A 14979-nucleotide genomic window follows, 5' to 3' on the forward strand; every position below is an offset into this window, starting at 1 on the left:
GACCCCTCAGCAGCCACCAGACTGGGGGGACTCTGCTGGGAGTCCTGCAGAGCGGCCCCTTCTCAAGAGCTGAATTTGAGCTGCGTGTCTCAAAAGCAATGGTTTGGCCACCAGTATATTAAATCAAGAACATGCTGAATGCCGTCACAGAGATGGGAACAACTTCTTTCAGATCCTGCTATGGTAATAAGACAGATAAGACTTGGGAGGAATATATGCTGCCTTCTCTCCTTGGTATTTTGCCAGGTAGGACTGTGCTGATAGGGTCTCAAAGCTCTGCCACAAAATGGATTTCTGCATACGAGGTCTGGATAGGAGCAAGATTCTCTACGTGGATGTCTTCAGCAAGCAGGCTGCACTGTAATTGCTGATGCATTGAGATCTCTGCCCACAGGCAATACAGGGAAGAACAATCCTTCACTCGCAGAAAGTGTTTTTCAGATAGAGGAGGAATTATTTTGGTAATTGCTCTGCTGAGACTTGGAGCGTACCCCGCTGGAGAGCTGAGCAGTGGGGCTGCCCAGCGGGGCCTTGGGTGGTGGGGTTACAGCCTTCACGCAGGACCTGCCGCTGCACATTCCAGGAGCTGTAGTTTCCTGCTGGCCTGTGCCTATAGCTGGGGTTCCAGAAAGTGGCACAAGTTCACTCGTCTCTGTGATTAAAGTATTCCTTTACTGTATAATCTTCCAAGCCTGCCTTCCCTAGCCATGTTTACACTGCTAATCACAGGTGTCGGCTTACCAGAAGGTCACTGTGAGGGATGGAAAGCAGAAGCTTGATAAAAGTTTGCAAGGCATTGTCCAGTGCATCATCCCCGTACAGACGGAAGACCCCAAAGTTGACGTAGCTCCCGCTCAGTGCAGCCTTCAGCATAGAGAAGCAGATGGAAATCCCCTTGAGCTTCAAGGCATAGACTTGATCCTTTGGGACCTCCCCAAGCGTTAGGATACGATTTCCTGCATGAGCACAGAAGCGGACTCAGTATTTCAGCAACCACATCCAAACCCCTTCTCCCCCAGGGTGCAGGAAAAACAAAAGTAGAGCCATAAGGAGTGACTGAGAAGTCAGCCACAAGCACCGAAGACTTACTCCCCAGCCAAAGGTTAAGGGACTCGTTACAAGTTAAAAATGTGGCTCTACTAGGAACCATGGGAGAACACAACTGCGTGTAGTTTTGCTGTGGAAACAGGACAGCGTAAGGACAGGATTGCTCTCCACTCGCTTCACACGTTCGCCCATGTCACCCTGCACACCCCCAAGGGGCTCAGCTGGGCTCCTGCTCGTTGCTGTCATTTTCTTCCTCATTTGCATGGCAAACACCCTGCCCCTTCTGCTTGTCTGCCTACCCAGCACTTCAAGCAGAAGCATCTCCCTGTATCTAAGCACGCATTCAGCAAGCGATTTGGCACTGCTTCCCAGCCCGGGCTCGCTCTCCGAGCTGGCAAATGCCCCAGCCCTCACTCCTCAAGCGAGCGGAGGAGTCAAGGGCAGACCGAGGCTGCCCAGATCCCACCTGCTGGATACTCACCATACGTAGTTATCATTTTACTCGTTTCTCGGAAGAGCAGGATGCCATTCGGTGAGGACACATCAAACTGCAGCCGTTGGGATCTAATGGAAAGACAGGGAATAAATTGCAGCTCAAACATACCTGGGACTAAAAACAAAGCTAATACTCCAGCACCTCCATGTGCTGCTGCGTACTGGGGCACCCTCCTCCCAGGGCTGCTCCCCAGAGTTCAACAAAACACCCTGGTCTGGTAGAAAATACTGCTGTTCATTACCAAAGCCAGACAGGACACAGCCACTTAGGGACAGACGAGCTCTGCTGTTGCAGAAGAAAGGGCCTATATTTCACAGACATTAGGAATATTACAAGATCGAGGCTGGAAATCCCGTCTTGGCAATAGTCACTAGGCTACTGTACGCAAACAGCGAACATCTTGGAAGCAGCATTGTAGGGCAGGCTGACTAGCTCCTATTCATAACATGACCAAGAATTCAGAACTTGGCATTTTTTCCCCCTACAGTGAATAGATCTTACAATTGAAGTGCAGAGAGTTGTCCAGTTCACCTCTGAAATAAATCAGTGGACGTATTCCAGTAACGATTGTCCTACTGCAAAGATGCCGCTCGGACGTGGCAAACAGTCTGACAGCACGGAGAGTCAATTCTCAAATGACTGTGCCTGAACCTTGCGTCCCTTCCACTCGGCTGTAACAACAGTCCCTTCCTATAGGGTTGTGTTCAGCTGGCTGTAAGCCAGAGCAACATCTTGGCAACCTTCCACTGCCAGATTAGACAGCTTCTGAATTATCTGAATAGCGTCAGAGGTACCTCTCTGCTGGCAAAAAGAGCTGATGCTCTAAAGCAAAAGTGGTCATCTGGTTGCCAGATAGAACAACGCTCGTTTTAAACACAGGTTTTAAAAATTAACATGAGTTGCCTGCCTCCATCTTACAGCGCTGTCCTTGGAAGCAGACGCTGAACAAATTCAGTGTTTATTGATCGTGTATCTTGGTCTGACTGAGTCATGACACGGCTGATATCTGAACTGTTAGATTTTCTTCCCTACTGAAACAATGCCAGTTTCGCCCCCCCGTCCCCTTGGCAGCCTTTATAGCATAAATAGACTGAAGTAGAGAAAACACAACTGGGCACCAACACCCACACAAAGGCTGAAGCAGCAGACGGACACAAATCCCGGCCAGCTTTCAGATGCTGGAGGTTCATACCTATTATGTACCAACTCAGCCATCAGTTTGAGGACAGGTGTAGTGCAGGCTGGGTCATGGTACCAGAGTTCAATTGCCCGCTGTAGGATTGGCATGTAGGATGGGTAGCTGCAAGGTGAAAGCTAAGGAACTTCGCTGCTTTGCACGAAGAGAAAAGGTCACAACTTCTACCAAAAAGGCATATTTTGTGTACTGCGCCCAAACCTTGCAAAGGAGCTTACTTAACAAGGTTAAACAGAGATGCTGCTTGCTGGGGTCTGCTTTATCACAGAAAAAAATAGTAGTAATAATAAAAAAACCCTTAGGTCCGTTGAAGGAGTTGCATACACACTTCTTACACTAGGACAAACCAGAACCAAAAAGGTTTTGAATGAAAGGGAAGACAGATACAAAGATCTGTCACTGCAACAGAGAGCTGACCTTCACCAGCCAAAGAGAAATCTGGAGCCCAGATACCGTGCTCTTTGAGCAGCTATGCTCTCACCAAGAGGACAAAGATACCAACTGCTGTTGGCTTTAGTGAGCAAGAGGAAAGCTTTTGTTGCTGCTGAGACACAAGCATCCCATTAAAGGCCTTTGTGCTTTACAGGTCAAATCTCTTCAGGTCCAATGGGAAAAACCCCAACAGTTCAGCTTTGAGCAGATTTCTAGGTTGACCTGGTTGCAGACAGACCAAGTCAAATCTATTTTAGGGCTTAGAGACAGGACACCGAGTACTATAAAAGCAAAGAGAAACCCCAGTCAGGATTTAGCAGGGAAAACAGGGCATTTGGATGCAGTCAGCCAGAGTTCTCCCCTCTGACAGACGGGATGACTCAAGTTTTAGGGCAACAGAAGGATACATCCACTCAAACAGCATCATGAAGCTGGTCTTGGCATTGAAGGCAAAGGCTATTCCCCTCAAGTCTCTCACCAAACCAACCAAAGTTCTCTGTATTGCAAAAGAAAAGATACGTTAAAACATAACACGCATATGGATCTCTCCCTCCCTGGCTCCACCAGCCCAGAGCCACTTCCCTTCCTCCCATCCCATCAGCAATACAGCCTTTCTGTGCTGCATGCCAATCCCAGGTTAGACAGTTCTTCCTCTTCAGTGCCAGAAGCCCTCTTTAATCTGAGCTGTGAACTACACCTAGACCCAAGGGATACAGGGACACCACTGCTTCCCCATATACTGAAAGGAAAGCACCCATCACTCCAGCGTCCACCTCTCTTGTTCAGAGGGGAGAATGCCTCTCACCCTGCAGGATTTACTTGTACTCTCCTGTCTGTCTGAACGGAAAATGTCAAAGCCCCCAAGGGAAAGAGTAGGGAGAGCATGGATAACAGGGAACGTCCTGCCCAACTTACTTTTGCCTCTTGTTCATTGAAGGTATTTGTGCTGAACATCTGTGCCACAGTCTCAAAGGCAGCTGTGAGGGGAAGCATGAACTGCTCATACTGATCCTCATCTTCCCCTGAAGGAAAAAAAGAAATCGGGAGGAAGTAGACTGCACATCCCTGCGCCCTGCAGTACTGCCTGTGCTAGACATTCAGACATTGCTCACCCACGGAGCTAGAGGCAGAGAGATCACAGGTTTCCAGACAGGTGATCTATTACTGCCAATATCTAACTTACAGATAAGGCTTAGAACAAACCCTGCCTTATCAGGAAAACATTTGGAATATTATGAAGGAAAAATTTAGCCCCAGCCTTGGTGGTGTGCACCTCTAAACTACCTCTACCCAGCAACATGGCATCAAACCCGCTCTTGAGCTTCTTTCCCCTCCTTGTTCTTATCCCATTTGGCTTTTCCCATTCCAGCATCCTTTCCTGGAGGAGCTTACAGCTCCCTAAACAGCAGGACCCAGCATACTGCAGAGCCCAGCATCCAAACCACAGAGTTTTGCTCTGGTTCCTAGGAAAAGACCCTAGTACCTAAATCCACCATGAGAAGACGCCCAAGTGCAGTGTAGAACGTAGTCCGACATCTCATGTCAGTCAGGTTGGACTGATTGTTAATGCCCAGGAAGGAAAAGTGCTCACTCTGCAAATGGAAGAGAAGAGACGGGTTAAAGGGGAACCACCACCTTGAACGGGCTCCTGTATCAAGGGCTGAGGATCCCTCATCCCCCTGTCTAATTCTCAGCCTGCACAAGGATGAGAAGCAGCGAGCTGTAAGGTTATCTTGCTAACCACTTTACATCTGCCAGCCATCTTGGAGAACAGGCCACCAGAGGGCAACAGGCACCGCACCTGCACACCCCGGAGCAGTGTCCTATCTACTGGCAAAGATACCAGCTATCATCTTTCATCTTGGAATTCCCCAGGACCAGACGAACAAGGAAGTCTCGCTTTGCCTCCAGAGCAGAGAAGCAATCTGCCCCCCTTACTCATGGGGACCCTTCAGGCATTAAGGTTGCTGAAAAATCAGCCCTCTGCAGACAGATCCCCAGTTCCTCTGCCCACATTCTCCACAGAAAGAGTAGCCCCAGACAATGCAGTCTGAATGCAGCTTCTGGGCCAAACACAGGACGTGGGACTGCCTGCAAAACATCCCCTAGCTCAAGGAATACAGCGCCTCGTTCAACCAGTCGATGCAAACCTTCTGGATGTGGTGCTGGGAGTCCTATCGCTACAGCACTGGAGCATCAAATGACCACATGCTCCCCGAGGCAAGTCAGAAATCTAATACTTTGCTGCTGGCTTCTAGTTGCTCGTTCTAACATTTTTGATTTCAAGTCAGCAACCCAGATCCGCACAGGGAGTACCATACCGGTAGTGACCAAGGAACAAGGCTGCTATCCTGACCGCTGCAAGTGGCGGCACTTCTTCCACATCAGCACTTTTAAAATGAAAGCTGGGGCACTGAAATGCTGTTATATTTTGCATTAAATTGCATAAACAGTGCTCACTGCTGTCTGCCTGCATGTGCAGCAGTATCAGCTGTCTCCCGCATTTCACTCTGGAGATGGCTGTCTTTCAGTGGAGTGTAAAGAGACCCCCACATTAACCCTTCAGGGATGAAAGGTACCACATAATTACAGCCCCTCAAAATTGAAGGGCAGGCTTTGAACAAAGAGAGATGGAACACAGATCACGCTTTCTAGAGGCTCATCTAGTATGATGGAAGCATCTGGGAGACAGGTGAACTTCAAAAGTGTGTCCAGGTGTTAAAATTAGGGGATTATCTCAGCTGCACAAAGGCAGACGGAGGAGTTCGCCACATGACAAAAAGCAGAAGGTGAAAGGACTTACCGTGTGATTGTTCAGCATGAACTGTACGGCGCTCAGTTTCACCAGCTTTCTAACACTACTGTATGTAAAGGCGGTGTTAAGGAAGCAGCAGAGTCAGCAGAAAACTTCTTGCAATGCTTGCAAAGCACTTTCCAGGGCAAAACTGGAAGGGGACTTATGTCTATATTATTCAATATGTTCTAGCCTCTCTTCCATTTGTTTCAAGAGCAACCAAGTTGCATACATGTCTACTGTAGAGACCTGCAGTGACCATTTTTATTTACTCTGTCAGGAAGAACAAGTAGAAGACTGTAAGATAGACTGTAAACAAATTAACTGTGGAAGGAAGCTACAAAGCAATTATGATCCAAAATAACTACATTATAGCCATCCGCTGCAATTCAACAGCTTGACCAAGCACTCGCACTCTGCTCTTCTCACTACCCAGAAGATGAAGCGGTTCAGGAATCTGTTACACGCAGAGTGCTCCTGTTCCAGCCGAGCATCTGGGTCACTCTTCCCCCATCCTGAGGTTTAAGCGTTCTGTGCACCCAACAGCTCTTCTGAAAAGGATATCCAATGGAGAGGTCATTGAGCAGCTGCAGCGTCTTGGAGGTGATAGGCTCGCATCGACCCCAGTACTTCAAGTTGGTGATGCTAGGGAAGAGGACAACAAGGACAGATCAGAGGGGTTTGCTCGGCTTCCCCTTTGCTGTGCGGCGGATTCTTCCAGTTCAAAAGTCACCCAACATCATCAGTTCCACCCTCCACCGAAACCACAGACATCACAAGCCACAAAATATTGGTATAAAATTACTGTACTTACATTTGGTTGACTAGAAAATTATCCTTCAGATAATCTTCACTACTTGGGTCCCAAGCTACACTGGCCCATACCCAGGCCCTTGGAATTCTGTGGCACTCCAGGGCTGGTTTCTGCAGCAAGGGTAAGAGAATTCTGCGGCAGTGACTACATGCAGACGTATGCAATTCTGCACCTGCACCATCCACTGTCAGCTGCAGAATTCTAGTAGCCCTTGCTTCTTCCAGGAGAGCCATTTCACCCCTTGGGGATGATGCGCAGCCGGGGCGCGCGAGGGTAGGCAAGGCCCCATGCACATAAAGACGGGGCGATGCTAAAGAAGTCGAGGGGGAGCTAGCGGCTGCACGTCACCAGGCGCAAGGCACTGGGCGTCAGCATTGGAGCTACTGAATTGGCTCAAAATGCTAATGGAGGCTGCCAAAGACATGACAAAAAGCCAGTCGACAGGTTTGGTCCAGAGGAGAGCTGCCAAGGAACAGGCCGAAGAGGGTGCCTACCAGAGTGGAAGAGTTTTAAGAAAAGGACTTGTGATACTCTGGTACTGAACAGCACAATTTGCAGAGAAAACCTTTGAAGGAGCAGTCCCCTCCCCATAGAGCTTTCGTGGCTGGTGATTGCCAATAGTCAAGTGATAGGGCATGAGTGCTTGAGGCTGTCCCCTCTCTGACTTTGGTTTTACTAAGCAGGCACTGAAAAGAGAATCCATTATCCTGGTGTACGGCTTATTTTTGTGTCTCCATAGCCCAGGCTAGAATCCACGGTGGATAAATCAATCCTGGATATTGTGCGTGACTTAAGCCCTGATAAAAGCTGTAATTCTCTCGAGTAGCCAGATGTTACTAGCTTTAGACTGAACAACACTCCCTCATATTCCAGTTTTCCTGGTTACACCTTCAAATAAACCCTGGAATCTCTGATGCCTGCAAGCAGGAACACTTACATTTTTCCTATGAAGACGCTCAGGACCATGGTCTCATCATTCAACCCCAGGACCTCTGACAGACGGCGGTACAGCTGGAGGGGAAAAAACAACACCAGTTTAAAAGCTGTCAACAAAACAAGTAATGATCAAGGATTATTTGTTTTTCACTTGTTCTCCCTTCGTGGCACACATGCCTGAGAGGGTGTATGCTCTGGGCTTTCCCAGATCAGTCAAACAATGCAGAGAGACGCTTGTGATCTGATCCTCACCAACGCTTGCCCTAATCGCTGCCAGCTCTTTTCTATCCCTAGTCATAGCAGGTTCAGATACTGTACACAGAAGCCGGAGCACTTGCTTCTCCTAGGGAAAGGGGACATAACTGTGCTCCTCCACCTGCACCTACACGCAGTTTCTTAGTGAATTTGTCTGGAACTCTAAGCCCCTTGTCATGTCACTGCTCCGAAGTCTGTGAGATGGGGAAGGAAGGTCATACTTAGGTTACTGGAAAGGAAGAGAATCTAATTCTAGAGTAATGATGTTCCCATTCTTTACATTTTTTTTTAAATTTAAAAAAGATATTTTGCATCTCTGAAGATGCACCAAGGTATTCAAAGTCCAGTACACCTATAATTGCCTTGCAATGAAGAGAATGGATATTTATCTTCACTTTAGAGCCAAGGAAGCAAGGCACAGATGCTAAGCTCAGGCCCCTCATGGGTGTATTAGGTGGTGCGACTCACACTTTCACAGGTATATAAGCCGTAAGGAACTCATTTGAAGTCACAGCAGAAACCTGGCAGATAACAAAATTGAACCCAGGTCTCAAGTTCTAGGCTACTGTCATAGTCACTGGCTCCTTCCTGACGCATACAGAACACGGTATTTCAAAAACAGCTCAGGGTTTGCAATGTTAACACTGGACATGTATCTAGAAAACACAGCAGACAGGTCTCTTACATATTTTCAGCTATAAAGAAGAGAAAAGAAGTAATGCCACTTGCTTTCATTTAAAAAGGGAAGCTATTACTGGACTTCATATCACCAAAGAGACATAGCAAAGGGGACTGGTTACCTTGGAAGACTTCTGCACCTGATCTCCAATATAGATCTTCCGGAACTGCTCAAAGAAGCTCAGCATGGCAAGCTCCAGCTTCTCATTCCCAGCCTGCGCCAGACGAGAGTCCGTCAGGTTCATCAACTGCAGCACCCTGGAAAGAGGTGGGAAAAAACACACCTTGCTGATGGACACTGGGAGAAAGGAGGGATTTCTGGCACATGGTGTTGTTTCCAGGCTGCGTGCAACGGTATTTTTTTTTACTTTCTGTGGGCACTGTCGTTTTGGGTCAAGAACTGACAAAACTGGTAACAAAACACTGACTAGGGCACATTCCTCTTCTGTGCAAGGCCATTATAAGGCTTCTATATCCCTTCTGACAGGGATGCAAGGCTTTGGTTTTAATTTGCTGCAGAAGTGAGTATCGGGTGCTTTAGCACACTTACCCAGTGACTGGTCCATCACGTTCTCAAACCCACCTGCGAAACCACTACCTGCTCCCCTCACAAGAGCCAGACTCTAAACGACACTCCCACTTCAGTTTGGCTTTTGTTGTGAGCCCTGTGGAAACAATGCTGTGACCGGTGCACAGGCTCAATGAGCAGACCCTGCTGGCAGGGAAGGGGTGGAGGGATTTTAGGGTAAATAACACACATGCAGCAGAACAGGGGGGACAAAAGCAATGATACTCTTTTTGGCAAGTGCCAAAGAGAGTAAATAGACACAAATAGACTTCTATGAACAGGTATCATATACACTGGCACTAAAGGTAGCTGAAATATATACGGGGTCTCGCTATTTCCCCTTCAATAACTCATCAGCTACATGGGAAGCCAGTGCTTGATGTTATCTATTAGGCACGGCTCACCAGCAGGCCAGCTTCCATACATTCCCAGTTTAGCTCCTTTTCCTACCCTAGCTTCCAAGCAGAGCAATTAGGCTCTGGACCAGAAGGCACGCAGTGTGACTCGAGGTTGTTCATGAGTAGTAAGCTACATGTTCTCACATCCATCAAATAAAGCTTGCACTGGAGAGGATTTACAATCCCGAAAATCCAGCATGTGTTAGACGACTTTATAACGTTTTAACAGCTATAGAAAAACTACAATACTCACAGCATATTTACAGACAAAACCCACTTTGGATTATTACTAGGAAAAAGACTTTCCCCCCCCACCCCAGCAAAGAACCATCATGCATTTAGTTCTACTCCAATGCATGCATTTAAGCCTGGTATAATTCCCCTCTTACATGCTCTTCCCCTCTCATTCTCTTTCTTATAACCCAGATTTCCCAATTTAGCCAAGCCACAGCAGAAGTTTGCTGACTGGCTCTAGCCAGTGCCGCCAATCTCTTCTTTCAGGATGGCCAATTCCACACTGTTCTTTTCAGTGAAAAGAGGGGAAGAACATGGTGGCAGCTTCACAATAGCAATTCTTTTGTTGACTTCAAGAGGGGTGCAGCTAGAAAACAGTCAGCATCCCTACCGACAAACCAACTCGCCATCCATCGCATCCTGCTCATCCGTGCTGGCGAACGAGACCCTACCACCAATCACTGCCCCGATAATATAGACGAGCCACGTCAGGCGCCCTGAAACCAACAGAGGACATCAGAACCAAGCACGTCACACGTTACATGGAGGAAGCCGAGATTTGTATTTTATTTTGGCAAAGACAGGATTCACAAGGAGTACCTTTCTGCTTTAGTGCCCATCTATACCAAAATTACTCAATTTTCCACTTGGTGGAGAACAGGCACAACTTTACTAGAAAAGAAACAAGAATGCCAGGTCTGCCTGGAATATTTTCATTATTTAAAGCTATTCCACTGCAGAAAGCCACTGTCTTGTAAAACTGTATTCTATGTATTTAAACATATGTATTTAAACATATGCAGATGCCAGCAGGCAGCGTTTATTCTTTCAAAGTACTGGAAAGTACTTCTCCACTGGGCTGGTGGAGAAGTCAACATCATATGGAGTTTTGCCCCCACACACATACAAAAAAAACCCCAAAAAACCTGTGTTAGATTAGACAATACTGTTTCAGAAGGAAAAGGAACAGTTTCCATACTTGTGCTGATGCGCCCATCTCCTCCACGAAAGGGGAAGCCAGCTACATTATTAGAGAGGGGGCGTAACACAGCTATACCTGAACCTCCAAAGGAACTGCTTCTTTATGGCCAGCGTTAAGCAATTCCTAAACCAACCAGTTGTGCAAGTACAAAACCTCCATGCTGAACCCACCCGACGCTGCGGACAGACACCCTCCTTCAGACAGTGGCACCAGCTGAAAACCCCACTCCCAGTTACTCATTACCAACCACCAGCTGGAGATTTCTGCCACACAGCCAGCGGGGAGGTTCAAATGAGCACTCCATATCCTGCCTCAGACAACAGAGGGATGGGGCAGGCAGGGCTGACCACCTGTGGATGGGGGAACATCCTCCTAACTTGTCTCTGAAAGACTGGGCAAGGAGATGCACTGCACTTCCCCAAAAAAGGAATGGAGTCAGTTGTAGGACAGCAGTATCTTCAGCCAGGACTGCTATGTGTGTTGGGAGTGTCTGTCCACAGCCAAAAATATTCTATACCATACGGGCACCTCTCCAAGGGAATGTTTGTGAGATCTGCCTCCCCATTTACGGATTTCACCAGGAATGCAGGCTTCCGAAATGGTACTTTTGAGAACGGGCAACCTACTGCAAGTTCACAGGCCACAGTCCTCCAAACGTGCTCACCTTCTTGCACAGCAACGTCCATGGGGCTGGCGGTGGCACTCTGCAGCAGCTCCTGGTAGGACTGGGCTGACTGGTCGAAGAGCTGCACAAGCAGAGCGCAGGTCTTCTCATACTCGCACCGGCCAATGGTGGACAGCTGATCTAGCTGCTGTTGCACGAGGCCAGTATCATCCAGTGGATCCTCCAAACCATCCCTAAGCAGCAAGAAAGCAGATCAGAAAATAACTTAAAATGCAGAGATAGCTTAAACCATAACATAAGCTTATTTCTATCAGGTAGAGGACGCTTTCCTAAGCACAGCTCCAATGACTAAAGTCTCTGCCTCTACTATTTGTCACGATGGAGAGCTACATAGACCGACATAATCATCTGATCGTTACTGCGGCCGTAAATCAGAAGAACAGTAGCGGTTCAGGTGGAAAGGCCATCAGGACCTGGGATGAGTAAGCTCTTCTTATGTCTTTAACGTTTATCCAGGTCTTCGAACAGAATGTGCAGCACCAAGAACAAGGTCTCCGGTTGTCTTTGTATAAGAAAGCTTTCCATCTTTCTCAGTGTTTTAGTTGCCTTTTCTTCTAAGTACACTAACCTCAACAATAAGTTTCTTGCAAACTCCAGAACTAGCTAAACCTGCCGTTCCTCCCTTGCACTGCTAGATACCTAAAAAGGAATAAGCCAATCAGTCTTCCTTAAGAGAGGCATTATTTTTCTATATTTGACCATTTGTTTTCATCAAATACAAACACACGCAAGGTGGAATTCATCCCACACAAATTAAGGCACTGCAACAGAGTCCTGTAGGCTGCCCCTACACTCAAAGGAAGGGGAAAAAAAAAAGATATTTTGGGGTATAATTTGTGCATTCCTAGAGCAGAGATCTGAAAATTAAGTGAATCACACTTTGCATACTTATTCCTCTCTGCTACAATGGCAATTCAGAGTGTAAATGGTATGCTGCAGATCTGTGATGCTAGGTAAGATGAATTCTACCTATACCATGTCGGAGACCACTCAGATCAATCTCAGCCATTTGAGATTGAGCAAGGTCTAAAAAACCCACAGCTTTGAAGAAAAAAATCTCTTTTTATAAGAGACAGAATATGCGATTTAGGTAAGCCTCCCTTAGAAATCCTTTGGTGACTCACAAAACTTCCTGCAGTCATGCCCGTTTTTAAAAGAAAACTCAGAAGACATACACACTAGAGCCTTCTGCGTTAGACTCTGGTGCCGACAACCAGAAGTGCTGCCATCTCTCTGCTTTTCTTACCTCAGTATGATGTGCACAGATTCCAGCCTGGACGTGATGTAAGCTTTTGTGACTTCTGGCGTGTATGTTTCGAGCATGTGAGGCTCTGTGGCTTTAACATAGGGCACTGATGCAGCCAGCCGCTGCCACAAGCTTAGGAGATAGTGAACGCTGTTCGGCGCGAACTCCCAGTGCTACCAGGAGCCAAGAGAAAGAAAAGGAAAGGAAACCAGTGAGTTATGGCCTTGATTATTTTACCCATATTATTTTGACTCACGTAGCACTAGATATAGCAACATCTAAAAGCTTTAATGATCTGGTTGCCAATTTTAACAATGAATTTCAGTTCACACCTGAATTCAGCGGGCATTATCAGCATTCAGTAAAGACTGAAAGATAATCCCGAGTTCCTAGGCTGCGTAGCTGAGCCAAAGCCTTTGGTCCCAAACTACTGCCGAGCTCATACTGTAGCGTGCTGCAGACAGCTCCCCAAACAGAATGTACAGTTTAAACCTGTTTTCCAGATAAATATTAAAATTTAACAAAGGCATTATGTAAGCTATACCATTTTTTTTAGCCATATTCTGTGCAGGGTTGTAGTTACAAACTGTATACCAGTGGAAAACTCGGTGGGAATATGACATGATATTCATATTACTAGCAATCCCTGCAACTGCATTTTAATAGTGAAGTGATACATAATTCTAAAAATAAGCCTTATTTAACAAGTTGGGTTTTTTTTTTCCCCCTGCTAGGACATGGAAAGACTCTGGAGGCATAGCAACCCTGCCTTCCCCCACATACTGCTCCTGTTCCATTCAGTAGGAATTCACAGAATAATCAATGCTACACCGCAGGATCCTGTCACAGAGTCTGCAGGGTTTTTTTGGTAAAAATAACTTAGAGCAAATTAAGGGGCAAAGAACAGACGAGAGGGTTGTCATTTTGTTTCAAGAGAAGACAGAGGGCATAAACACCCATCCAGAGTAAGTAAAACCATTTTGTACCTGCAGGCTGGTCACGGTGAAGTTGGCAATGAGTCGGATGACCTCGGGGTAGTTCTCCACCTTCACCAGCTCTCCCAGCTGGTAATTGCTTTTCAATCGGGCCAGCAATCGGCAGAACTCATGGTAGTTATTTGGGTCTGACAAACTCTGAGAGGAGAGAAAGAGGAGAAGAATTGAGAAACAGCACTACTTCGCAACAGATGGCAGTCAGCTACGAGTGGCGCATATTTACGGTGGAACGGTAGGAAAAGGAAAAGAGCAGCAAGATGTTGCACCCTTCTCCCCAGTGCCACAAGTGGGACGTGTACGTTAGGAAGTATTTTTGGTGAAGAAACTTGATGCAGAGGAAGCAGAGACACAATTCCACTGACTGCATCCGAAATACTCACCTGTGGGTTTTCCAGTATTCGTTTAACTCCATCAACGAGATGAGAGAGAAACTTTGCTCTTTCCGCATTGTTGAAGAGGGATCTGCGTACAGAGGCTATCTGCACTAAGCAGGATAAAACCTAAACGGGGCAAAGAGAATAAATAGAAAGGGAGGGATTAGAACAATAAAATGAACAGCACGTTTCCTTTTCATGACACAACAAATCATTTAAGTCTGATGCTCCTTTGCATGCTATGCAACAGCTCCTTCATCTTTGCAATTCTGTGTAGTCTGTGTAAAAGCGTAGAAAGAAATTACAGCAGAGAGAAAAACCACATCACCCAAAGGAACATCTCCATCCTGACAGTCAAAGGTGTGTTCCAAACCCTGCTCCCAAAAATGCTGGGATTTCTTCAGATGGAGAACACGGATCGCGTAAGACTGAAAATACACTAGGACTGGCAGGGAAAGCTGGTAAACTTAACACGCACTTGGGAAAAGGATCGCAGAAGATAGAAGACTGGCAAGAAAAAAAAAAATTCAATTGTTCTCAACCCAAACCTCTGAAATTTAAATCGAGAGTAAATTCCAAGGGTGCAGCTGAGAGTAACAGGCTGGTGAAGAGGGTTTTGAAGAGCAGCGGCAGTCAGTTATGACTAGCGCCCTGCAATCCTTGTCCAGAGGCAAAGCCCCGTTCCCTCTGACCAGTGTAAGGACTACCTGCTCAACTGCTAAGCCTCTCATTCTTGCTGGCTCTTACATTTACTGATCAAAGAGGCAGGACAATTAAAGGCGTAATTGCTTCAGTCTTCTGTTCAGTAACAAAAAACGAGTCTCACACTGTTAAAGTCTCTCATGAATAT

At 46.7% G+C, this 14979-nt stretch overlaps 1 protein-coding gene across 1 annotated transcript in view; it reads right to left on the bottom strand.

The window, feature by feature from the left end:
- The window catches only part of XPO7 (exportin 7), a 49812-nt gene that overhangs the window by 5026 nt on the left and 29807 nt on the right, over positions 1–14979 (bottom strand). The window contains exons 9-23 of the mRNA XM_076359068.1: positions 14136–14255; positions 13747–13893; positions 12761–12933; positions 11494–11687; positions 10239–10344; positions 8770–8905; positions 7716–7789; positions 6529–6609; positions 5974–6037; positions 4654–4762; positions 4086–4192; positions 3578–3666; positions 2736–2843; positions 1529–1611; positions 742–956 (exon numbers count right to left, since the gene is read on the bottom strand). Coding sequence (XP_076215183.1) covers positions 742–956; positions 1529–1611; positions 2736–2843; positions 3578–3666; positions 4086–4192; positions 4654–4762; positions 5974–6037; positions 6529–6609; positions 7716–7789; positions 8770–8905; positions 10239–10344; positions 11494–11687; positions 12761–12933; positions 13747–13893; positions 14136–14255 — 1806 coding nt within the window. The remainder of the gene's footprint in view (positions 1–741; positions 957–1528; positions 1612–2735; positions 2844–3577; positions 3667–4085; positions 4193–4653; positions 4763–5973; positions 6038–6528; positions 6610–7715; positions 7790–8769; positions 8906–10238; positions 10345–11493; positions 11688–12760; positions 12934–13746; positions 13894–14135; positions 14256–14979) is intronic.

Source organism: Aptenodytes patagonicus, chromosome 24, assembly GCF_965638725.1.
Source record: "Aptenodytes patagonicus chromosome 24, bAptPat1.pri.cur, whole genome shotgun sequence".
In the NCBI taxonomy this organism is placed as follows: domain Eukaryota; kingdom Metazoa; phylum Chordata; class Aves; order Sphenisciformes; family Spheniscidae; genus Aptenodytes; species Aptenodytes patagonicus.